Source organism: Carcharodon carcharias, chromosome 9, assembly GCF_017639515.1.
Source record: "Carcharodon carcharias isolate sCarCar2 chromosome 9, sCarCar2.pri, whole genome shotgun sequence".
NCBI lineage: Eukaryota > Metazoa > Chordata > Chondrichthyes > Lamniformes > Lamnidae > Carcharodon > Carcharodon carcharias.
The window spans coordinates 86,739,401-86,763,915 of NC_054475.1; the positions used below are offsets into that span (position 1 = coordinate 86,739,401).

The following is a 24,515-nucleotide window of genomic DNA, read 5'->3' on the forward strand; positions in this document are numbered from 1 at the left end:
AGAGGGTCCAACAAGGGACAGTGCATTGCTGGACCTAATTCTGGGGAATGAAGCCGGACAGGTGGCTGATGTGGCGGTGATGGGTGAGCATTTTAGCAATAGCGACCACAACATGGTACAGTTTAAGTTTGTTATGGACAAAGAAATAGACAAGTTGCAAAAAAATGTTTTGGATTGGGGGAGAGTGGATTTTAGTAAAATAAGGCAGGATCTTGCCAAGGTTGACTGGGAACAGTTACTTGTGGGGAAATCTACAGAGGAATAGTAGGGAGTGTTCAAAAAGGAAATGGGGAGGGTACAGGCTCAACATGTTCCCTCTAGGGCGACAGGAAGGAATGACAAGCCCAGAGAACCATGGATGACTAGAGATATTCAGGTTATGATGAGCAGGAAAAGAGAGGCTTTTAGCAGGTACAAGGAAAGCAAATCAGCAGAGGCATTAGTGGAGTACAGACAGTGCAGGGTGGAGCTTAAGAAAGCAATTAGGAGAGCAAAGAGGGGATTTAAGAAAGCTCTGGCTGGTAAAAGTAGGGAAAATCCCACAATATTCTATAAGTATATCAATGGGAAGAGGGTAACCAGGGAAAGAGTATAGCCCATTAGGAACCAAGGGGGCAATCTATGGGTGGAGCCAGAGGACATCGCTAGACTACTGAATGAATACTTCATGTCTGCCTTCACCCAAGAGAATGAGGATGAAGTTATCGAACTCGGGGAGAGAGACTGCAAGGTTCCTAAGCAAATTGATATAGGGAGTGACAAAATATTGGAGGTGTTGGCAGGCTTAAAAGTGGACAAATCTCCAGTTCCAGATGATGTGTCCCAGTCTGCTGAGGGAGGCAAGGGAGGAGATTGCAGGGGCTTTGACACAAATTTTTAATTCCTCTATGGCCACGGGGGAGGTGCCAGAGGACTGGAGAACAGCTAATGTGGTTCCACTATTTAAGAAGGGTTGTAGAGATAAGCCAGGGAACTACAGGCCAGTGAGTCTCACGTCAGTGGAAGGGAGACTATTGGAGAAAGTTCTGAAGGAGAGTATCTATCTCCACTTGGAGAGGCAAGGTTTGATCAGGGATAGTTATCATGGCTTCGTCAGAGGGAGGTCATGTCTAACAAATTTGATTGTATTTTTTGAAGAGGTGACCAGGTGTGTAGATGAGGGTAGTGCAGTTGATGTAGCTTATATGGATTTCAGCAAAGCCTTTGACAAGGTCCTACATGGGAGACTTATAAAGAAGGCAAATGCACATGGAATACAGGGTAATTTGATAAGGTGGATTCAAAATTGGCTTAGTTGTAGGAGGCAGAGAGTGATGACAGAAGGATGCTTTAGTGACTGGAAGCCAGTGGTGTACCACAGGGATCTGTGCTCGCTCCCCCATTATTCATCATTTATACAAACGACATAGATGACTATGTGGGGGATAGGATTAGTAAGTTTGCAGATGACACAAAGATTGGCTGGGTGGTTAACAGTGAGGTTGAATGTCTTGGGCTACAGAAATATATAGACAGGATGGTCAAATGAGCAGATAAGTGGCAGTTGGAATTTAACCCTGAAAAGTATGAGGTGATATACTTTGGAAGGAGTAATTTGACAAGCAAGTATTCAATGAATGGCATGGCACTAGGAAGTTCTGAGGAACAAAGGGACCTTGGCGCGTGTGTCCATAGATCTCTGAAGGCGGAAGGGCACATTAGTGGTGAAAAAGGCATATGGGACACTTGCCTTTATCAATCAAGGCATAGATTACAAAAGTAGGGAGGTCATGTTGGAGTTGTATAGAACGTTGGTGAGGCCACAGCTGGAGTACTGTGTGCAGTTCTGGTTGCCACATTATAGGAAGGATATGATTGCACTGGAGGGGGTGCAGAGGGGATTCATCAGGATGTTGCCTGGGATGAAACATTTAAGTTATGAAGAGAGGTTGGATTGACTTAGGTAGTTTTCGCTGGAGCCGAGAAGACTGAGGGGCGACCGATTGAGGTATACAAGATTATGAGGGGCATGGACAGAGTGGATAGGGAGCAGCTGTTCCCCTTAGTTGAAGGCTCAGTCACAAGGCGGCATAAGTTCAAGGTCAGGGGCAGGAGGTTTAGTTGGGATGTGAAGAAAAACTTTTTTACCCAGAGAGTGGTGATGGTCTGGAATGCGCTGCCTGGGAGGGTGGTAGAGGCGAGTTGCCTCGCATCCTTTAAAAAGTAGGTGGATGAGCACTTGGCACGTCATAACTTTCAAGGCTATGGGCCACGTGCTGGTAAATGGGATTAGGTAGGTAGGTCAGGTGTTTCTCACGCGTTGCAGACTCAATAGGCCGAAGGGCCTCTTCTGCACTGTGATTCTGTGATGAAACGGCAATTCTTTGGCAGCACTTCCCTTACTTGAAAGGACCTATGCAATAGGTGCATGAAAACACCATCATCCCCAAGTTGCTCCAGATGCAGACACCCAAACATGGACATATCTCACCATTCATGACTGCTAGATCAAAATCCTGGAACTCCCTACCTAGAAGTACTGTAAGCGTGCTTTTGCCACATGGACAGCTCACCAAGTATCAAGTGCAACTGGAGATAGGCAATAAATCTTGGCCTTTCTGGCAACACCCATAACCAAAAAATGTTTTTTTTTAAAATAGAGAAACAGGGAGTTTTTTTTTGTTCTTGTTGCAATTTTGACACTAAATTATGCAAGTAAAGAGATTCAGTGTGGTCTGATATCACACTGAATAAGTGCGTGGAAATTAGTGCACAATCATGACTCATTTTGTGCACAGTTCATGATCCTGGTTAAGCAGAGATCTGCCTTTTTTATCCTGTGATGCTCAGTGTTCTTTCCAGTGGTTATATTGCTACACATCTGGTGGATTTGTTATTGATGAAAGCTCAGAAAGACACTGATGCCAAATCAGCATAAGTATCATTAAGTGAGTCAACAGTGGAAAGCTGTCATTGAGGACAGCACCAAACATTGCTGTTACTATTCGTTAAAAAGTTAAAAACCCACACTTGCCTCTTCTGTTTCTGCCGATCCCGCTCTTTCCGTGAGGATGACCCTAGATGTTGACCTTTCTCCAATTCCTCACCAGCTGCTTTCAGCACATGACCCTGGACAGATGTTGGCAACTTTGCAATCAATGGTGCCACCAGCCAGACACCTGTCCGCTCTGATGAGCTGCGTGTAAAAATAAAATTGTATTTAAATACAACAAGAATACATAATACCCAAATACCACCTATTAGGCAGTCGTGGTGTCTGGAATCATAATCAATTTCAACTGTAGAACATCTTTCAGTAGCATGAAGTCCTGGAGACCACAAGTTTGCAGGTGCGATTCAGGGGTGAGCTCAATTAGCAAATGTCAGCAGTCGGGTTGCTAAAATTGAGCTCAATTAGCAAATGTCAGCAGACGGGTTGCTAAAATTAACAAAACATCTTTCCTTCTTTAAGACAATCCTTAAAATTTCTCTCTTTAACCAAGTTTTTGGTCACTTCTCCTAATATCTCCTTATATAACAAAAACAGAAAGAGCCAGAAATACTCAGCAGGTCTAGCAGCATCAATGGAAAGAAAAATAGTGTCACTGTTCCACAATAATAGCAAAGCCCAGCAGCTTGAAACATTTAACTCTGCGTTTATTTCTCCACAGATGCTGCCAGACCTGATGAGTATTTCCAGTATGTTTTGTTCCTATTTCATATTTCCAGCATTATCAGTATTTTATTTTTGCTCTAATATCTCCTTTTATGACTCTGTCAAATTTTGCCTAACAATGTTCCTGCAAACACCTTGGGAACTATTACCACATTAAAAAACAATACATAAATGCAAATTGTTGTTGTTACTGCCCGAATTAGGATGGAGAGAAAAGGGAAAAACATGGCCAGAGTACCTGGTCCAGAAACTATTCAATAGCCTGCTGCAAAGTGGTCATTTCTAGCTATTAGACAGTGCTTTGCTGTGATTCTTACCATGCTAAATAATCTGACAATTTACTGTCTAGGCTCAAATGAAGAATGGCCACCTAGGCAAGGAATCAATGAGTTACGAGCACATTTATCTCAACAAAAGCCAGCATCTTCGGGCTGGATGGGGAGAAAGTTAGAGCTGCTTCATTCAAATCATCTGCTCATTCAATTTTTAGGCCTAAATTTCCTTTCGGCTGTTACGTTCCTTAGTTCAAATCACTAAACACTTCAAATCATTTTCACAAAAAAAGCTTTGAATTATCAACAGTAGATTACATCATCAATGGGCTTGAGCACATAGTCCAGGCTGGCACTCTAGTGCAGCACCAATGGAACACAGAAACAGAAATAGGCCATTTCGCCCCATTAGCATTTTCTATCATTCACTGAGATCATGACTGACCTGCAACCTAAATCCATTTACCCATCTTTAGCCCATACCCTTTAATATCTTTGCTTAACCAAAATCTACCAATCTCAGTTTTAAAATAAACAGATCCACATAATTATGAACAACAAAGATAGACATAAGAATGATGTTCTGCTGAGAGTGCTTGAGGTGTGTAGGTCCAAACTAAAATGGAGAGCCTCTTAAGGTAATAATCTCTATATTGTTATCTAAGGCATGCACCACTCGGCATAGGGTCAAGAAGATTAGATGAAGAATTAAATGCATGGCTCAAAGAGTGATATGAAAAGAAGGAGTTTTGATTCATGGGGCAAAGGCATCAGTACTGGGGTAAAAGGAAGTGATTCTGTTGGGGTGGGCTCCACTTAACCTGGACTGGGATCAGTGGTCTATTGAATCATATAATTAGGGTGATGAATAGGGCTTTAAACTAAAAGGGTGATGGGGGAAGGGGTCAGGTAAAGGGAGATTTAGAAATCTAAAGAGAAAGGTTGAGGCATCAAAGTAGTGTAGTGCTTTGGGAAGGGACAAGCAGAGTGGGACAAGAAGGGACATGGAGTTTAATGGTAATAGTGCATCTACAAATAAGGTCCATGTAAAGGATAGGAGCAACAAAAGAAAATTAAAGGCTCTTTATCTGAATGGATGAAGCATTTGTAATAAGATTGATGAAATAGCAGCACAACTAGCGATAAATGGTTTAGATCTAATCACCATTACAGAGGCATGATTACAAGGTGACCAAGGCTGGGAAATAGATATTCCACATTACACATTTCAAAAAGGCAGACAGAAAGGAAAAGGAGCAGCCCTAATAGTAGAGAACGACATAAGAACAGTAGTAAGAAAGGATCTCGGCTCAGAGGATCAGAAAGCATAATCAGTATGGATGAAGATTAGGGATAACAAGGGTCAGAAAGCACTGATGGAAGTAGTTTGTGGGCCCCCTAAAAGTAGTTATGACACTGGACAGAACGATAAGCAAAAAAGTATCGGAGCGTGTAACAAAAGCAATGTAATAAGTGTCGATAACTTCAACCTTCATATGGAATGGACCAAGCAAATTGACAAAGTCATCAAGGTTGCTACCTGGAGAAGAGAGGAAGAAGAGCTTTAACAAATATATAAAAGGAAGAAAGTAGCTACAGTAAACACTGGCCCCTCAGAAGGAAAAGAGAAATTATTCTGGGGAATGAGGAAATGGAATAGACAATGACAAATATTTTGCATCTTTACAGTAGAAGACACAAATTACATAACAGAAATAGAGGGACAAATTAGAGTGAGGAACTTCAGGTAGTTAATAAAAAGCAGAGAAAAAACACTGGAGAAACCTGAGGGACTAAAATCGAAACAAATCCCCAGGACCTGATAGATAGTCGATGCACTGGTTATGATTTTCCAAAATTCCCTAGATTCTGGAATAGTCCTAGCAGATTGGAAATTAACAAATGTAACACTGCTATTCAAGAAACAAGGGAGAGAAGAAACGAGGAACAACAGGCCAGTTAGCCTGATATCAGTTAGTGGGAAAATGCTGGAATCTATTATTAAGGAACTCTTGACAATGTGCTTAGAAAATCATAGTATTATCATAAAAGACCAACACGGTTTTACCAAATGAAAATAAAGCTTGACAAATTTATTGGAGTTTTTTGAGAATGTAACTAGTATGATAGATGGGAACTAGTAAATGTACTTTCCAAGGTTGCTATCTGGAGAAGAGAGGAAGAAGAACTTTAACAAATATATAAGGAGTCAGCTGAGATGCAGGGGGATCTGGGTGTCTTAGTGTATGAATAACAAAAGGTTAGTATGCAGGTGCAGCAAGTAATTAGCAAAGCTAATAGAATGTTATCGTTTATTGCACGGGGAATTGAATACAAGAATAGAAAGATTATGCTTCATTTATACAGGGCATTGGTGAGACCACATCTGGAGTACTGTGTACAGTATTAATCTCCTCATTCAAGGAAAGATATAAATGCATTAGAACTAGTTCAGAGAAGGTTTACTAGATTAATACCTGGAATGGGCAGGTTGTTTATGAGGAAAGGCTGGACAGGCTATCTGCTGCAGTTTAGAAGAGTAAGGGGCAACTAGATTGAAACATATAAAATCTCAAGGGGACATGACAGGGCGGATGTTTCCTCTTGTGGGACGATCTAGAACCCGGGGTCACTGTTTCAAAATAAGGGATCGCCCATTTAGGACAGAGATGGGGAAAATCTTTTCCTCTCAGAGGGTTGAGAAACTTTGGAATTCTCTATGTCAAAAGATGGTTGAGGCAGAGTCCTTGAATATCTTTAGGGCAGAGGTAGACAGATTCTTGATAAGCACAGGAGTGAAAAGTTATCGGAGGTAGGCAGCAATGTGAAGCTGAGGTTAAAATCAGATCAGTCATGATCTTATTGAATGTCGGAGCAGGCTCAAAGGGCTGAGAGGCTTACTCCTGCTCCTAATTTGTATGTTCATAGGGGATAAAAGGAGCAGGCGGAAAAGTGGAGTTGAGGCAGATCATCAGCCATGATTGTATTGAATGATTGAACGACAGAGCTAGTGCAAGGGGCCATATAGTCTACTCCTGTTCCTATTTCTTATGTTATTCTCTTAATTATCTAGCATCAATTATCACTTGCAAAACAGATTTCTAAACTTTTACCACCCTTTATGTTTGGAACTGTTTCCTAATATCACCCCTGAAAAGTCTGGCTCTAATTTTTGGATTAGACCCACTAGACTTCGACTACCGACTAGTGGAAATAGTTTCTCTCTATCTACCCTATTTGTTATCCTTAATATCTTGAAAGTTTCAATCAAATCACCCCTTAACTGTCTAAATTCTAGGGTATATGATGCTTGTTTATGTAATCTGTTCTCTTAATTTAATCCTTGGAGTCCAGATATAACTCTGGTACATCTAGGCTGCATTTCCTCCAAGGTCAAAATACCCTTCCTAAGGTGTGGTGCTTATAAGTGCTTACACTACTCCAGGTGTGGATTAACCAGGCCTTTGTATTCCTAAAGAATAACTTGTACCTTCTTGCATTCCTGCACTTTAGGGAGGTCTGCAATGCTGGAGGTGCCATCAATTGGATGTGATGTTAAACTGGCACTTTGTCAGCTCTCTCAGAGGGATATAAAAAGATCCTATGGCACTGTTCAAAAATCAGGACTTCCCCTGATTTGACCTGGCAAATATTTATCACTCAACAAATACCCGAAAAAGACTACCTAGTCATTATCACATTGCTGTTTGTGGGACTTTGCTGTGAGGAAACTGATTGGCTCATTTCCCTTTATTATAGCAGCCATAAATTTATGAAACCGTTAGTGGACTAACAATTCTTCATAATGACAATGGACATTGAGCTATTTTGATGAAAACAAAATCAACAGCATTTCCCAACAAACATGTAGGACCCCACAACAAAAACCCTTCCATGCACAAAATACAATCCCTTACGATGTTCAACTGGAATGAATCTGAATTTCCTGCCAGTTGCTGAAGTTTTACAAAACTCTGTGTGTTGCCCCTATGACACGAGATTTGATTTTCAGGCTATGCTCAGTCAGCAGTACGGAAGCTCAGGGCCAAAGTTAAAGAAGAAAACATCACAAAATCAACAAGCAGTTGGAAAGTGCATGAATGGTTGTCAAAAGGGTGTCAAGTGAGGGCAAATCAGGTTTGGCTATGATGCAATGCATTGTCAAATATTGTTTCGTGTGCTTAAGCCCCCAAACATCCAAAGGAAAACTCAGTACAATAAATCATCACAAAACACAGAAAATGCACAGGTGGGTCAACATCTAAAAGAAAAAACAGGTTGGTGGGTTTTGATGTTTTGTTGAAATTGTTAGCTTGCGTTTTCTTTTTTCAGATTTAATTGGCCTGCTGTGTATTTTACATTTCTAGTGTCAACAGTTTTAAGTCACCAAAAACTCACCTGAGCAATGGTTTCATTTTGCTGGTTGCATTTCCGTTTGTGCTGCTGGTGCTAAAGACAGGTACCCCAGCATTCACAGTTCCATTACTGCTCAGATTGGAGGAGTTCATTTCAGCTGATTTTTGGAATACCTCAATGGTGGCTTTAGCAATGTTTTCTAGTAAGGAATTCATCTCCTAAAATATAAGATCAGACAATATTCTGAGAGATGTACCACTGGAGATTGGTAGGAAAATTAGGCACTCAGAAATTATCGCCATAGCAAACTCCTTCACACACATTCACTCACAGCACTTAGCAGTCCTATATGCTTATGAGGTGATACAAGGTTTTGCAAGACTGGGATATAATTTTAATAGCATTACAGGGGATATACCTTGATATATTCTTTTTTTAGGTCTTTTAGTCCTAAGGTATGGTTCATTGGCTTGGGTTTTTGCCACAAAGGAGAGCCTTTCATGTCAAAACTGGCAGAAAAGGCCAAAATCTAGAAGCCCTGAACACAGCACCTACCATTTTTGTGGGAGCAGGAATGGGTCTGAGTCAGGATTTGTGTGTGCACATTTTGCGGAGGCAGTTACCCATTGAAATCAGCAGATGTTTCCACTCCTCTGATTTTGAAACCCAACGTGTGCAGATTAGACCTGGTAAGAATAGGTCTCAATTTTGTGGATTCGTTTGGATAGCCAAAGTAGCCTTTTGGACATGGTCCCAGGATACCTTTGGTGGACATCAGGTGCCCTCTGGGATTATTACATGTAGGCATGAACATGTGTAAAAAGTGCATAAATTCATCGGAATTGTAAAGCTCATTGAAACTGTCAAAAGCGTCAAGATAAAATGTCAAAAACTTTCAAGACAAACTACCAAAGGGAGCTGACCAGGCATATAAAACTCATGCTCTTTAACTCTTTGAAAAAACTGTCAGGAATGTTAAAAAAAATTATGCTTGTATTTCACTTTTTCTGTTAGCCTTAGGGTTACCATTACTAGGACCCTGCATGACTGTTTTCAAAACGGTCCATTATCACAGTAGGATGCCTGCCATTTTACAGTTGATTGACAGATCCAAGTGGTTATGGACTCTTTGAAATAGGACTACAAGTTCCAATGCTTGTTTTTATAAGAGATTACGCAATTGAATTAAATGTTTATTGTTATAAGGGATAATGTAGTTGAAGGAATGTAAATGTAGTAAAATGATCTTATGAATGAGTGTTTTTTTTAAGAAGTCTTCAAAAGACACTTGAAACTTTATTTAATCTCAGCATGGGTCCTGAGGTCTGCCCATGTTGGGTACTGGGCAAGTTGGCATGGTAGGTGTAAGAGCAAAGAGTGGTGTATGGAGGGGCATGGGTTGGCATTAATTGCCATTAAGTTGGCATAGGGGCTATAAAGGGTCAATAGGGGTGGGGGATTGGGCAGAAGGGCATGGGTTGGCATGGAGGGTATGAGAGGCCATGGAGGGTGGGTGGACAGCATGAGGAGGCATGGGTTGGTATGGATGGGGCTTAGGGGGTGTGTGGATGGGTGAAGGACTGTGGGATGTGAGGGATGAAAGGCTGTTTTATGTTTTTCTGTTCTTAAAATTAAACTTCAATAGAGTACCAAAGCACCCCGAGTCAGGCCTTCCCACCAGCCTGCCTCCATGCCGGGCATCCTCCGCGTTCGTTCTGGTTTACCTGGCCCAACTCACAGGGAACCCTGCTACCCTGTAATGAAAATCCGATCTTCCAGGACACCTTCTCCAGAGTTGGGTTTGCAGAACAGGGAAATGTCCCAATTTTGTGCTTTAGACCCAAGAGTGAAAATCAAGGCCATTGTGTTTTATCTCAAGATATTACATGCATAAAGATGTGGGATTATAGGAAAGTTTGCCTAGTACAGTAATGTATGTGTGTGTGTGTATATATATATATATATATATATATATATAGATTACTGGGATAGAGATATTCTTATAAGAATCAAGAAAAAGGAATTCTGTCACATGGTGTATCAGAGTAGAATTGGTTGACTCTGTCATCAATTGCAAAGTAAAAAAACTGTTCCTACTCCTGACATAACCATTCTTATGTTGGTGAAACAATTCATCCAGCTGCATGCAGTCTCTTACATGGTCGGATGTCGTTTTCCCTCATATCACATCTGAATTACATTCAACAACAAAATTTCCAATCTTGAAGCATTTGAATTTTTGGCTTTCTGACAATCACGAGTCAGCACAGATCACCATTAAACTGGATGACAGTTGTGTTACGTCTTTCTCATCCAACATGCAGGTAAAGAGGAACCTGTATATCCTTACTAGCATTTGACGGGCAAAAACCTGAATAGGTATAGGTTTAGAACAGAATAGGTTAAGAGGTTTCCAATAGCTAGAGAAGTTCAGAAGCACTGTAGCAATTGATTAAGAGAAATAATTCTTAAAAGATGCAAACTTCTTTGAGAAATCATTTTTTCTAGGAATGGAGAGTGCCCTTTATTCACTAACAGGCACTAGCACAAAAACACACCCCAAAGACTGGAGATCTATACAGAACCATAACTGAAGTTAAACTGTAATGCCTTTACTTATACAAAAGCAAATTACAGGATGCTGGAAATCTGAAATAAAAACAGAAAATGCTGGAAATAATCAGCAGGTCAGGCAGCATCTGTGGGGAGAGAAACAGGGTTAACGTTTCAGGTTGATCATCAGATTAATGAATGTCTGATGACAGGTCAGTTGTTGCTGAATCTACTGAGGATTTCCAGCACTTTCTGTTTCAATGCCTTTTACTTACGCTGATGACACTCTGTTTAATCATAAGCTGCAGCTCCAGTGAGGATTGCCTCATTGTCCACTGATCAAGATTCTAAAACAAATGGGAAAAAAGTGGTAAACTCAGTTTTTCATTTTAAGAAGTGTGCATTTTTATAGCAGGAGGTTGGGGAAGGTTACAGAGATAGGTTGGGACTGATAGGGTGACCTGCAGTTACCAACTGCTTTGAAGGGTCCTCAAGAGCCAGAACCACCTCCAGATATAGAGGCGACATAGGATAACAAAGGTAATATGGCACAGAAACAGGCCAATTGGCCCAACCAGTCTATTCCAGGGTTTAAGCTCTGCTCAAGGATCCTCCCATCTTTCTTCATCTAAATTTACCATCATAACCATCTCCCTTCTCCCTCATATGCTTGTCTAGTTTCCCCTTAAATGCATCTATACTATTCACTTCAACCTATGACTGTGGTAAGGTGCTCCATTCTTAAGGTAATGAAATTCAACTGAATTTCCTATTGGATTTCTTGGTGTCTATTTTATATTGATGGCCTCTAGTTATGCCCTTCACCACAAGAGGAAACACTCCCTGTATCTACTCCATCAAAACCTTACAAAATTTATCATAGAATGGTTATAGCACAGGAGGCGGCCATTCGGACCATCATGTTTGAGCATTTTATGTGGTGCCACTCCCCAGCCATTTCCCTGTAGTTCTGCACATTTTTCCTTTTCAGATAATTCCCTTTTGAATTACAATTCTCTGTTGAATGATTCGATTGAACCCACCTCCACTGCGCTCTCAAGCACTGCATTCCAGATCCTAACCAATTGCAGCATGAAAAAGTTTTTCTTCATGTTACCATTGCATTTTTTTGCCAATTACTTTAGATCTGTGCCCTCTAGTTCCTGATCCTTCCACCAATGGAAACAGTTTCTTCCTATCTACTCTGTCTAGACTCTTCACAATTTTGGATAACTATATCAAATCTCCACTCAACCTCCTTTTCTCCAAGGAGAAGAATGCCAACTTCTTCAAACTATCTACATAACTGAGGTACCTCATCCTGGGAATCATTTTCATGAATCTTTTCTCCACTTCGTCTAATGCCTTTACATCCTTCCTAAAGTGTGGCACCTAGAACTGGACGCAGTTGAAGCTGAGCCAGTGTTCTGCACAGTTTTAACAGAACTTCCTTGCTTGTACTCTATGGCCCTATTTATAAAGCCAGAATGCCATATGATTTATTACCCACTCTCTTAGTCTGTCCTACTACCTTCAATGATTTATGCACATCACACCCAGGTCCCTTTGCTCCTGCATCCTCTTTGGAACTGTACCCTTTGTTTTATATTCTCTGTCTGCATTTCAAATTAATCACTTTACCATTCCCTGCATTAAATTTCATCTGTCACTTGTCTGTCTATTTCACTAACCTATGTTCTTTTGTAGTTCTGCACAATCACCCTCACAGTTCATAAAACTTCCAAGTTTAACATTGTCTGCAAATTTTGAAACTGTGCCTGGCACACCAAGTTCTAGGTCATAAATATGTATCAGGAACAGCAGGGGTCCCAACACCGACCCTTGAAGGCATCCACTATAAACCTTCTTCCAGCCCGAAAAACAACCGTTAACCACAACTCTGATTCCTGTCACTCAGCCAATTTCATATCCATGCTGTGGCTGTTCCTTTTATTCCATAAGCTCCAACTTTCCTCACAAGTCTGTCATGCGGCACTTTATCAAATGCACATCAACAGCATTACCCTAATCAACCCTTTCTGTTACTTCATCAAATACCTCTATTAGGTCATCCCTCAGCCTTCTTTTTTGAAGAGAAGAGACTCAATCTTTTCCTGACAAGTATACCTACGCATTTCTGATATATTTTTCCAAATCTTCTCTGCACCTTCTGAAGACCCTAACTACAAAATAAACAGGACCTCACCAGAGGAATAAGCAGCAATGGAACACAGCAACAAGATGGTTAGGATAGGGTGAGATAGAGAGTGGAGCCTCTAAATCATTCAAACCCTCATAAACATACTTTACAACACCTTGTGACATGGCAAGCAAAAGCCACCTTGCTAAGTCCTATCACAATAGTGGATCAGTTGATGGCTGGGAAGGCACACTAAAGGTCACAGCAGGGCCTTGCCCTCAATTATGCAGGTTCGCCTGACCAATGCAGCCAGACAAAGCCCCACCAAGGCAAAGTGGGGCTGGCCGTGTAACAGGTCTCCTATTCTAATAGACACAATGTCCAACTGCTGCTGTGGATGGGGAGTCAGCCTCTATTTAAAGAAAATTAAGTAACACATACTAGACTTTGCAATGTTCTCCCATCTTGGTCATTTAAATGTAGCTCATTTGCCATCATCCTCTTAATCAGGAGTAACCAATGAATTCTGGTTGATGCCAGTTTCTTTTTAAACTTACAACCTATTCTGTTACTTTACGGCCCAAATACTTGCTGGCAAACCTCTTCACTTTTAGGTTAGGAGAATGCCAAGATGCTCGCTTTGTCTATTGTTTTTGTTGTTTTCCTTCCTAATGTGCACTGTTCCTTACCTGTAGAATGCGTTTGATTCGTTGACGTTGTGGGTTGTCCCCTTCCTCACTGTCCAGCTGACGGTGCGGATAGCATATCAGTTGCAAGAGTCGTTGTGCTTGCTTGTTTGTCAAAACCGGATCCTGCAGAGCACTGCTATCCTCACACAAACTCTTTAGGCAGCGCTCTCCCACCCACTCCTGTGAGGAAAGACAAAAGTTAATAAAACGTGATAGTTATACAATGTCATAAGTAATGCATCATTCTACTAGTAAGGTCAGGCCGTGTCTCTTTAAGGCCACAAGTCTTTTGTAAGTAAACCAAACCTCAGGCCATTCAATGTGTAATTATTGTTTGGTCAGGAAACATTGCAAGTTGCAATGTGCTTGTCAGGTCTTTTGTAGACCAGTAGTAGTCTTTTAGGATTGATTAGCATTTATCAGCAAATGCAACATCTACACACACTAACAAACAAACAAAAGTGGGGATCCCATGGACTGGGAGAGATGTAAACAACAGCAAAGGAATATGAAGAGAGTAATAATGTAGTATAAGAAAAAAAATTACAAGTATCAAGAATACATAGAATTAACAGCACAGAAAGAGGATGTAAGCCCAACTGGTCTTTGCCATTGTTTTTGCTCCACACAAGTCTCCTCCCATTTTACATAATCAAACCCTTCTGCATAACCTATTTCCTTTTCTCCTCCAGTTACTTATCAAGCCTCCCCTTAAAAGGTATGTGTGTCATGTGCCCCAACTATTTCATATGATAGAAATTTCCCCATTCTAAACAATATTGGGTAAAGAGTTCCACTGAATTCCTTATCTGGATTTATTAATAACTTTCTTATATTCATGATCCCTAGTTTTGGGTATTTTCACAAGTGCAAACATCTTCCATATATCTACCCTATCAGATGGAGTTGTATTTTGTACTTGTGTTGTACAGAATTCAGGAATGCTGATTAGATAATGTAAAGGGATTAATGCTCTTCTGACAGTTGAATCTAGAAGTTAAGACATCACAAGTGTGAGCATTCCTGCTGTTTAGAATTTCCCCTCAGCTTCCCCGCCCCTACTTCGTGCACAATCCCTCCTCATCCTTTCTGACCTGTCTTAGCCTTTGACATTGTTGATCACATTATGCTTCACTTATACTTAGTTTCCATTGTCCAAGTGAGTGGGATTGCCCTCACCTGTTTCCACTCTTACCTATTCAGGCGTAGCCAAAGAATCTCCTGCAATGATTTATTTTCCAAAGCTCACAATGTTATCTCTGGAGCCACCCCCAAGTATCTATCTGATGCCCCTCTGCTGTTTTTCATCTATATGCTGCCCCTTGGCAATAACCACCTGAAAACACAATGCTAGGTCCCACATGTATGCTGACACCCAACTCCAGGTTACCACCACTGCTATCAACCCCTCCACTGATTCCATTAGACGTCCATTTCTGGATGAGCTAAAATTTCCTCCAATTAATTGTTAAGATCAAAGCCATTGTCTTCAGCCCACACCACAATCTCTTCCACAACCATCGATTCAAACTCCCACTCTGGTCATTGTCTCCATCAGAAACAGATTGTATACAGCTTTAGCATCCTATTAGACTCTGAGATCGCTTCCAACCCCATGTCTTCTCCATCACCAAAACTGGCCACTCCCACCTCTGTAATATCATCCACATCCACCCCTGCTTTAATTCATCTGTTGCTGAAACTTTCATCCATGCTTTCCTTACCATAAGACATTATTATCTGATGTTCTAACGGGCTTCCTAACTTGTGCCCTCCATAAACTTGAGCTCATCTATACTCTGCTGCACATATCCTAACTCACGCCAATTCCCATTCATGCATTACTCCTTTACTAATCGGGTTATATAGGCACCTAGTCCCCTAATTTCTCAATTTCAAAATCATCCGCATGTTCAAATCCCTCCATGGTCTCGCACTCATCACCCCCAGCAATCTCTATGACATCCTATAACTCGACAACCCTCTGATATTTGTATTCCTTCATCCTGGGCCTCTCTTCCATCCTTACTTCCTTCACCCCACCACTGGAGGTCGTAACTTCAGGCCTAGGACCTAAACTCTGGAATTCCATCCTTAAACTTCTCTTTTTTTCTTCTGTTTCCTCCTTTAAGATCCTCCATAACTTTTGTTCACCCACTCTAATGTCTTTCTTTGGCTCTGTGTCTAATTTTGTCTGATTACACTCCTGGGAAGGACCTTGGGGTTGGAGGATGGAAAGTGGGCGAGGGCAAGGATTAAGACATCAAATATACTAAATAAATGATATTTACTTATTGCAAAATGTCAGGCCTGCACAAAAGAACATAATTAAAATAGTGCTTATTTCACCAGCCATATGTTGGTGATCCAATTAACACTGAAAAAGTTCACTTTTTCAAACTCAGTACTCAATCTCAGGTGTTCAGGCTAAAAATACAGAAAATTTTGTCTAAATGTATGCATAAAGATAGAGAAGCTTAATTTCAGTGAACACTCCAGTGTCCCAGATTTAATGACCCCTTACCTGCTGACAGATATTCTTTAGCACATATTTCGCATAAGCATCTAAACTGGCTGTTTCAATAGAAACAGTCCGGCTGCCAGATTTTTTCACTCCTACATCATCATCTGCAAGGTCCTCCATTCCACCAGAATGAGAGAAGCCAGAGCCTTTTAATTCAGCATCACCTGAAATGGAAAAGGAAGCTCTTTTCATTGTGCTTGGGGAGTCTCCTAGATTAAACTTTAATTGTAACACAGCGCATAGCATCTTCTTTGTGAAATAAAGCTATCCAGAGCATCCTACTCTTTCAGATCAAGGTTACTTACCCCAGCTACAGAACACAAGCCTCATTTGAACATAAGAAAATGGAGCAGGAAAAGGCCATTCGTATATTAGATGCTCCATCCAGAGTTCATATACACTTACTCCACTGTTGCTTCCCTCATTACTACCACTACCTGCTCATTCTTTAAGGAGTACTAACAGTAAAGTTTTCAAACATCTCGCTCCGACAGTGGTGCCTGATGTACAAAAGGCAGCTTATTGTAAAAGCACAAGTGCACTCTCCAATAAAACTAATGTTCAGAAAATTGCAGACATTATAATTGCAATTTTCCAATAAGGACTTTTCTGCATGCAATATCCTGTTGAGCTACAATGAGAAAATTTCACCCTAATTCGCTTTCCCTATCTTCCATGGGGAGAGAACTGAAGCTGAGCTATTAACAACTTCAACCCTCATGGTTAAAAAAAATGGGTTAGGATCTTTAGCCCTCTCATACAGAGTTCTTGATTTTTTTTCATTTAAAGGACATCAAGAAATATTACATTAATAAATAAGCACAGATGTGGTCATCAGATTTCAATCTGGGGCATAACATAGTGCCAACAGACTAAAGGGAAAGAAAAAAAAAAGAGAATAACCTGTAAGAGGAGACTGCAAAACACACATCCCAAAAGGAAGCATCCTGATTCCACCCCCCACCCCCGGCTCTAACAGTAATCAGATTTCAATATTAGCATCACTTACCCAACATAAATATAGCTTTGAGGACAGCAAAAACTGCTCCCACCACAATGCTGTTCTGCGATGCTGCCAGCAGGTGTCTGTCACAGGATGAACGAATCCCTACTGTAGGTTTATCTGAAAAAAAGCGCTCCATCAGAGATCACCATTGACTGACAACAGTGCCAAGAGAGAAAAATTATTCTAACTATGGCTGTCATCAGTTTTCTAACTTGCTCTAATCCACACTCTGGCATGCATGTTCTTAAATAGGAAAGTAAGATGTCTTAGTTATGAATGTTGCAGCAACCACCAATGGTACACTGATGTCAGACTTCAAAGCCTCTCTGTACCTGAACAGAGAAAGACTGCATATGCCAGTGTAACTTTCCATTTCAGCAGCCCAATCTAGTGCAGAACCTTTGTCATTAATGACTGTATCTTCCAAGTCACAGGCAACTCTGCCAGTTAAGCCATGACTGTTGAATGGAAAGCAGGGATTTACTGACACTGCTTATGAAAGCTTAGAAAAAGGAATTGAATGTTCTATACAATTTCCCCTCTCATAGAAATAAGTGCACTTTAAAAGAAGTTTAAAGATAAAGTTGAAGACATTAAAAAACTAGACAGGCAAGTATTTTATATCAAAAAGTAGATTGCGCCTTCTTTTCACCTTCTCCCCTAGGTATGACCAGTAGTATACTTAGCACAGTTGTTCTGAATAAACTAAAATACAAGATATTTTGAATAATCTTCATGAAATTGAAGTTCAAATAAATTCTGTTTTGAATGGAAAACTTTTCTCAGACAGAGGAAACTACTGATCTCTCCTCCCTGAGCATGAATGAATCCAAGTTTCAGACAACAGTTAATTTCTTATGTTTTCACTGATTAAAAGACAACACTCATAATATACTTCACTTACTGCTGTCCTGGTGACAAGGGTTCAACTGTGGTGTCCTAAACAAGTGGAGGAGGATTCTGCATGTTAGACGAGCACCAGGTTCTGAATCTTGTTCACTGCATGCTGTAACACAAATAAAAGCACACTTACTTGCATATTCTGTATTTTTGTACAACAGCCAAGCATGGCAGGAGTATAGCTACAGCAAAATATGCCAAGTATGCAATCACATTCCAATTTGGCGATTCTCAGAATGTATAAATAGAAAAAAAAAGCTAGAAGCATTCAGAAGTTCAATCAACAGTTGAAGGGGAAAGGTTAGTTAACATTTCAGATATGAGTTAATTGATACTGTTTCAAATTAATTAATTGTGCGTGAAGCACCTTTGAGATGTTTTTGATTCAGTGAGAAGGAAAAGTTTGCATCCATATAATACCTTACCACAACATCAAGATGTCCTAAAATGATTCAAAGGCAATGGAGTACTTATGCTGCCATGTCGTTACCAGGCAAATATGACATCCAATTTGCACATCACAAAGCCCCACTATCAGCAATACAAAGCGACCAGTTGATTTAATTTTTAGTGGTAAATTTAGAGGAATTCTGACCAGAACACCAAGTTTAAATAATGCCATTGGATTTTTACAATCGCATGAATCAACAGTTAGGTCTTAGCTTAATACCTCATTTACAACAATGCCACACTCCCTCAGTACTGCTTTGCAGTTCTTATAATGCTTTTCTCTTTAAGTCTGTAGAAACATGGAAAATTTATGGCACAGGAGGCCATTCAGTGCATTGTGTCTATGCCCACCGATAAAGAACTACCCAGCCTAATCGCAGTTGTCAGATCTTGGTCTGTAGCTCTGTAGGTAACAGCACCTCAAGTACATATTGTGTTTTTTAAATGCAATGAGGGCTTTTCCCTCCATCATCCTTTCAGCCAGTGAGTTCCAGACCCTTTTGCCAAATACTTTAAATCTATGCCCCCAGGCTATTGACCTCTGTTAATGGAAATAGATCCTTCCTATTCACTCTATCGAGGTCCCTTTTAATTTTATGCATTTTAATTAAATCTTCCCTATGCCTCACGCATCCCAAAGAATCAAACCCAGCCTATCCAATCGTTCCCCATAGTTAAAATTCTCCAATTCTGGCAACAGCCTCATAAATCTCCTCTGTACCTTCTCTGGCGCACTCCCTATAATGTGATGACCAGAACTCTACTCTAGCTGTGGCTTAACTAGTGTTTTATACAGCTCTAGGATAATCCCTCTGTTCTTATACTCCCTATTTTAGCCAGGTTGGCATCCATTTTTCTTATGTTTATGTATTTCCTTTAGCTTTATTCTCATGTTTAGGATATAGTTGTATCATGCATGCATTGTCAACATTTGCAGATTCTTAATTATCCTTCTATTATAATGAAATAATCAAGCTTATACTGAGGTGTAATCTATATGTTGCTGAATTAGAGTGAAAATCTATCTTCTACAATCCATTAACAAGTTCCAATAACAAAAATTAAAGAGCATTATAACTATATATGACAAAAAGGCAAAGATATGATACATGTACATTGTCTCAAAACCAAAACTTCGGGGCCAAGGCCCGATTTGAGGTTGGGCAGTTCAGGCCAAGCCGGGTTGGGTGGGGTCAAGGGTCGCTCTGAGTGTGGAAACAGACTGGCATGCAAGTGGCGAAGCGGATAACGACCCTGCGTCACACTGCACCAATGTAACGCCCAGTTGAATTGTTCAGTTAAGTTTTTTTTTATTTTACTCAATTAAAATCGATACAAGGCACATTCTAAAAATATCCCGTTTTCAAACAACTCCGGTTTTTGGATTTGAGACATAGTGCCTGTAGTTCGAAAATGATGCCTTACGTGGGTTTCATGGTGATTTGCACTTCAATGCAAAAAATGTTAACAGCACATGGTATGTGCCGAATAATGAAGGCTGGATAGATGGAAGAAAGGATGGATGAAAGGAAGGACCACAAAAAAAGTACGTAGTGCATTAACAATCATTATTTTATCACTTAAATGATACAGGAAAATACAGAGTATTTCCTTAGGTATCAGTTGAGCACTATTCACCCTGGAACACAACTCAGTGTAAAATTAATAGAACATGGAAAATTTGATCCTGCCTGTGGAATTGCAGAGTTGCCCGTGTTTCAGGTTTCTGGAGAGGATTGAAAAAAGGGTTGAAAAAGTAAGCAATACTAGGACAATAAATCAGCAAGTAAAATGCTTATAACGATTTCAAGTTTCAAGAGCAGTGGATAACAATTTTGTTCCAGTAAGAGCACTCCATGCTCTTCAAACTTCGCCAATGATTACTGAAAAACACCTCTCCCACTGAAAGGCTACTCAATTGCAAGTCATGCAGCACTGATAAAGTTAATGCTTTATCAATAAAAGTAAATACAAGTGAATAGACCCATTCTTATTCTATATTTCAGGAATATATCATCTCTGCAATTTCAAAAGGGGCGATTCTAAGATAGATGGTTACCTGCATTAAGGAGTGATGGGATGGCCACACAGCGAATCAGATCCTCCAACAGCAAACATTGTCTGGCTATTAAAATAGCTATAAATGTTGCCAGAGAGTCATGGAATGATAAATCGCTCACCTGAGGAAAATAGAGGAAGAGTGAGAGAGCTTTAGTACCAGACAAAAGTGAAGCCATCACCTCAGAAAATCCTTGCTCCTGAAAGTTACATGCATCAGCTAGGCTCAGTGGTAGCAATCACCAAGTACTCCAATGTGGAAGTGGATGCAAACCTTGTAAAAACATTAAACTAGTGCCCATCCTCCTGTTTATGTCCACTATTCCTTTACCTCCTTAATATAATATACTCACAGATGTCTTACTGCATTTTGTTGTCATTGTTTAGATAGATGTTAAGGACCCCATAACACTATTCCTATAAAGAGAAGCCACGAGTTCTCCGAGCATTTGGCAACCATTCTTTCCAGAACTAAACATCACTGAAAACAAATTAATTGGTCATTTATCCCATTGTTATTCATGGCTGACATTGCATGCACAATTGCTGTGTTTGCCAAATAATTAATGCAAATCACAATGAATCATTGTATGTGCAGTACTTCGAAACATCATCTTGAATTAAATAATTAAGTATTATATGAATGTATACTCTCAGGAAAGAAACAACTGCAGAAAGCAGGCTTCTATCAGGAGTTTGGGAAGACAGACAAGGTAACTGGCTTTAAGAAAGTGGGGAGAGAAAAGGTTCTGCCACTAATGAAGGAGGTTTAAAAAAATCTGGTACCAATAAAAATGACCATAAAGCTGTTGGATTGGCATAAAAACCCAACTGGTTCACTTATAGCCCTCACAGAAGGAAACCTGTTGCCATACTTGATCTGGCCTATTTTGTCACTCTGGTCCCACATCAATGTGGGTGACTTTTAAACGCTCTCTTAACTGGCCTAGCAACCCATTTTACTTCAGGCAACTAAGGATGGGCAACAAACCACAATAACATTCACACCCACATTTTTTTAAAGTTCTGAAGAGTTAGAATTTGTGTCAGGTAGAGGAAGTATTGGGAGGCCAGTACAGAATGTACTGGAGAAGCCCTGTTCAGAAGTAGCAAAAGGTGTGGATGCAAGTTTTGGTGGTGGGATTATAATGGAGGCAGGCTTTTAAGCTCTTATAGAGAGTGCAGTTGACTATAGACATGTGTTTTCTTTACCTTTGGCTATTCTCCTTAATTTAACCAATTGCTTTATAAATCACCTGCTGTTAAACTTGCCTCTTCCAGCAAAAAAAATTCAGAGTCATTTCCTACTGTTTGCACTCAGATTTTCTCAGTTGGTCATCACATTTATTAAAAAGTAACTGCTTATATTCACTGACCTGCGAAGTGCTTTTCCCAAAGCATGTTTATTACCTCAAAGTACTCCTACATCAGATGCAGTACTGGTTGAATAGAGTGAAACTTGGCACTCTATGCTGTCTGATCATACAAACATACGAATCAGGAGCGGAGGTAGGCAAGTCGGCCCTTTGAGCCTGCTCCGCCGTTCAATAAAATCACGGCTCATCTGATTGTGGCCTCAACTACACTTTTCCGCCTACTCCAGATATCGTTAGATTCTTGACTAACAAGGGAGTCGATCTATCTCTGTCTTAAAAATATTCAATGGCCCTGCCTCTGGGGAAGAGAGTTCCAAAGATTAACAATCCTCAGAGAAAAAAACTCTCATCTCAGCTTGAAATGGGAGACACCTTATTTTTGACCTGTGTCCCCAAGTTCTAGTCTCTTCCACAAGGGGAAACATCCTTTCAGTGTCCACCTGCTCAAGGCCCCTCAGGATCTTATGTGTCTCAATAAGGCCACCTCACATTCTTCTAAACTCCAATGAATACAAGCCCAACTTGTTCAACCTTTCCTCATAAGATAACATCAACCCCCATCCCAAGTATCAGTTCAGTGAACCTTCTCTGAGCTGCTTTGAACACATTCATATCCTTTCTTAGATAAGGAGACTGAAACTGTACACAGTACTCCAGATGTGGTCTCATCAAAGCCCTGTACAACTGTAGGAGACCCCACATCTGCAGTACTGCATACAGTTTTGGTCTCCTTATTTAAGAAAGGAAATAAATGCAAGTCAATACAGTGCTGATTAGATGCAGAGTCAAGCTTTTTCCACCCTGTCTCTATAATATACTTTAACCCTAACTTAAGAGGAGCACCTCTTGCTTAACCAAACTGGCCCTTCAAATTTCCACACCAATCATCCTTGTGGTCAGAATGAGACTGGCAACAGAGTGAGAATATTGTAGAAGTCTACTGCAGATAAACGTTACTATAAAACTCAATTGAAAGCACATTTCATATAGATCCTTCCTAAAGTCAGAAAAATCTTTCAAATTCCTACCTGAGCTGGAGTTAGATGCAGTTCTAGAAGGAACCGCAAAGACAATTTTCAATACTCTGACTAATAAACTTATTGAACAGCTCCTATGCACCTAATAATGTCAGGCTACATATATAGTATACAGGCATAGGCTTGGTCATTACCACATTCTCAACGTGACTGATTTAGATTGAAAAAAAAGTAGAATTTTTAGTAACACATTTTAAAATGCAGTAGACCTCATTCAGGCTTCCTCAACATATGCCTAATCACTTCTCTTCTCCAGGAATGCACTCAGTTGTTTCATTAACTATTGCTGGTACCTTTTTCTAAACTGTCACCCTTTGAGTGACACTATTAAGGAGACACCATAAACTGAATAGTTAACCTATCAGTCTGTCTCAATCTTTAAGCAGACATCATCCCCCTCAAGATGCAGTATTCACTTGCTCTTTTGCCTCATGCATCGCTAGCCAGCTGACCACAGACACAGCTTTGTGGCATTGATCACTAATAAACATTAATTAAAGGGCACACAGTAAAGTCAAAGGGTGAATTTAATCTCCCAAAAGATTAATACATTAAACAGCTGTTTGATGAAACAATACTCACATCAACATTGCAGAGAAGATCATTAAAGCCGCAAGTACCATTATTGGATGAACAGCACAGTGCCTTAAGTACACCAAGCCACTCGGCGCTGAGAGCCTTGCAATAGGCAGTCAGTTCCGCACACAGGATAGCAATGTCATTCACACTAAATAAAGAGAAAGGAGAGAGAGGTGTATAAAGATATGAAGAGAACAATCAGGTAATCTTATTTGAAAGCAGCAAAAACACAGAGGTTGCACACATATGGGCTCTAGGAAACAAGTTAGTTAGCTTGCTTTGTTCTCTTGCAGTCACAGGTCCTCTGGCCCTACAGGGGAGTAAAAGCATTCTCTCTTCACCCACAGAGCGACAACTTGATTTTAAGTCTAAAATATCAGCAAAATCTCAACACAGAGGTCCAGGAGGAAAGGGTGATGCAATGAGTTTATGGTGCACAGTCCTTTTGCCACTTAAATTCCACCCAAAACTAATAACAGAAAACTCTTCTGTCAATTGCATGTCTTTATTTTAAATGAAATGAAATTGAGTCCATGTGATTAAACTTGCTATGACGTAGCACAGCCTGACATTAGGTTAGCAGTCTCAGTCAAGGAGGCCTTAGGCCAACACAAGTGGGGAGTGGAAACAATTATATTAGTGCAACCGGGGCTGGTCTTCTCAAACTGGAGTTAAAGCACATTGTTGTGGCAAAGTGGAGGGGCTCACTTTGCAAATGTTAAAACTGACTTGAAGTATTTGAAATGAATAAGGCATACTCAAAATGGAGGAGGGGGCACAAAAAATGTTCCATTCCTGAACACTGAAATCCTTCAGCTTGGTGAGCACCAAATAAATACAAAATTAGAAATTGAACAATAAGGTTCACAAATCAACAGAAGCTCCATTAGAACCAGTATTTGTCCTAATGGCAATATAAT

The 24,515-nt window shown here is 40.3% G+C and overlaps 1 protein-coding gene across 8 annotated transcripts in view; it reads right to left on the reverse strand.

Moving 5' to 3' along the window:
- Positions 1-24,515, reverse strand: part of med12 (mediator complex subunit 12) — a 205,234-nt gene that overhangs the window by 52,413 nt on the left and 128,306 nt on the right. For all 8 annotated transcript variants that reach the window (XM_041195243.1, XM_041195237.1, XM_041195238.1 and 5 more), the window contains 9 exons: positions 23,599-23,743; positions 20,605-20,725; positions 18,100-18,201; positions 17,199-17,312; positions 16,190-16,353; positions 13,666-13,845; positions 11,112-11,183; positions 8,326-8,501; positions 3,014-3,175 (listed from right to left, as the gene is read on the reverse strand). In XM_041195243.1, the coding sequence (XP_041051177.1) occupies positions 3,014-3,175; positions 8,326-8,501; positions 11,112-11,183; positions 13,666-13,845; positions 16,190-16,353; positions 17,199-17,312; positions 18,100-18,201; positions 20,605-20,725; positions 23,599-23,743 (1,236 nt within the window). The remainder of the gene's footprint in view (positions 1-3,013; positions 3,176-8,325; positions 8,502-11,111; positions 11,184-13,665; positions 13,846-16,189; positions 16,354-17,198; positions 17,313-18,099; positions 18,202-20,604; positions 20,726-23,598; positions 23,744-24,515) is intronic.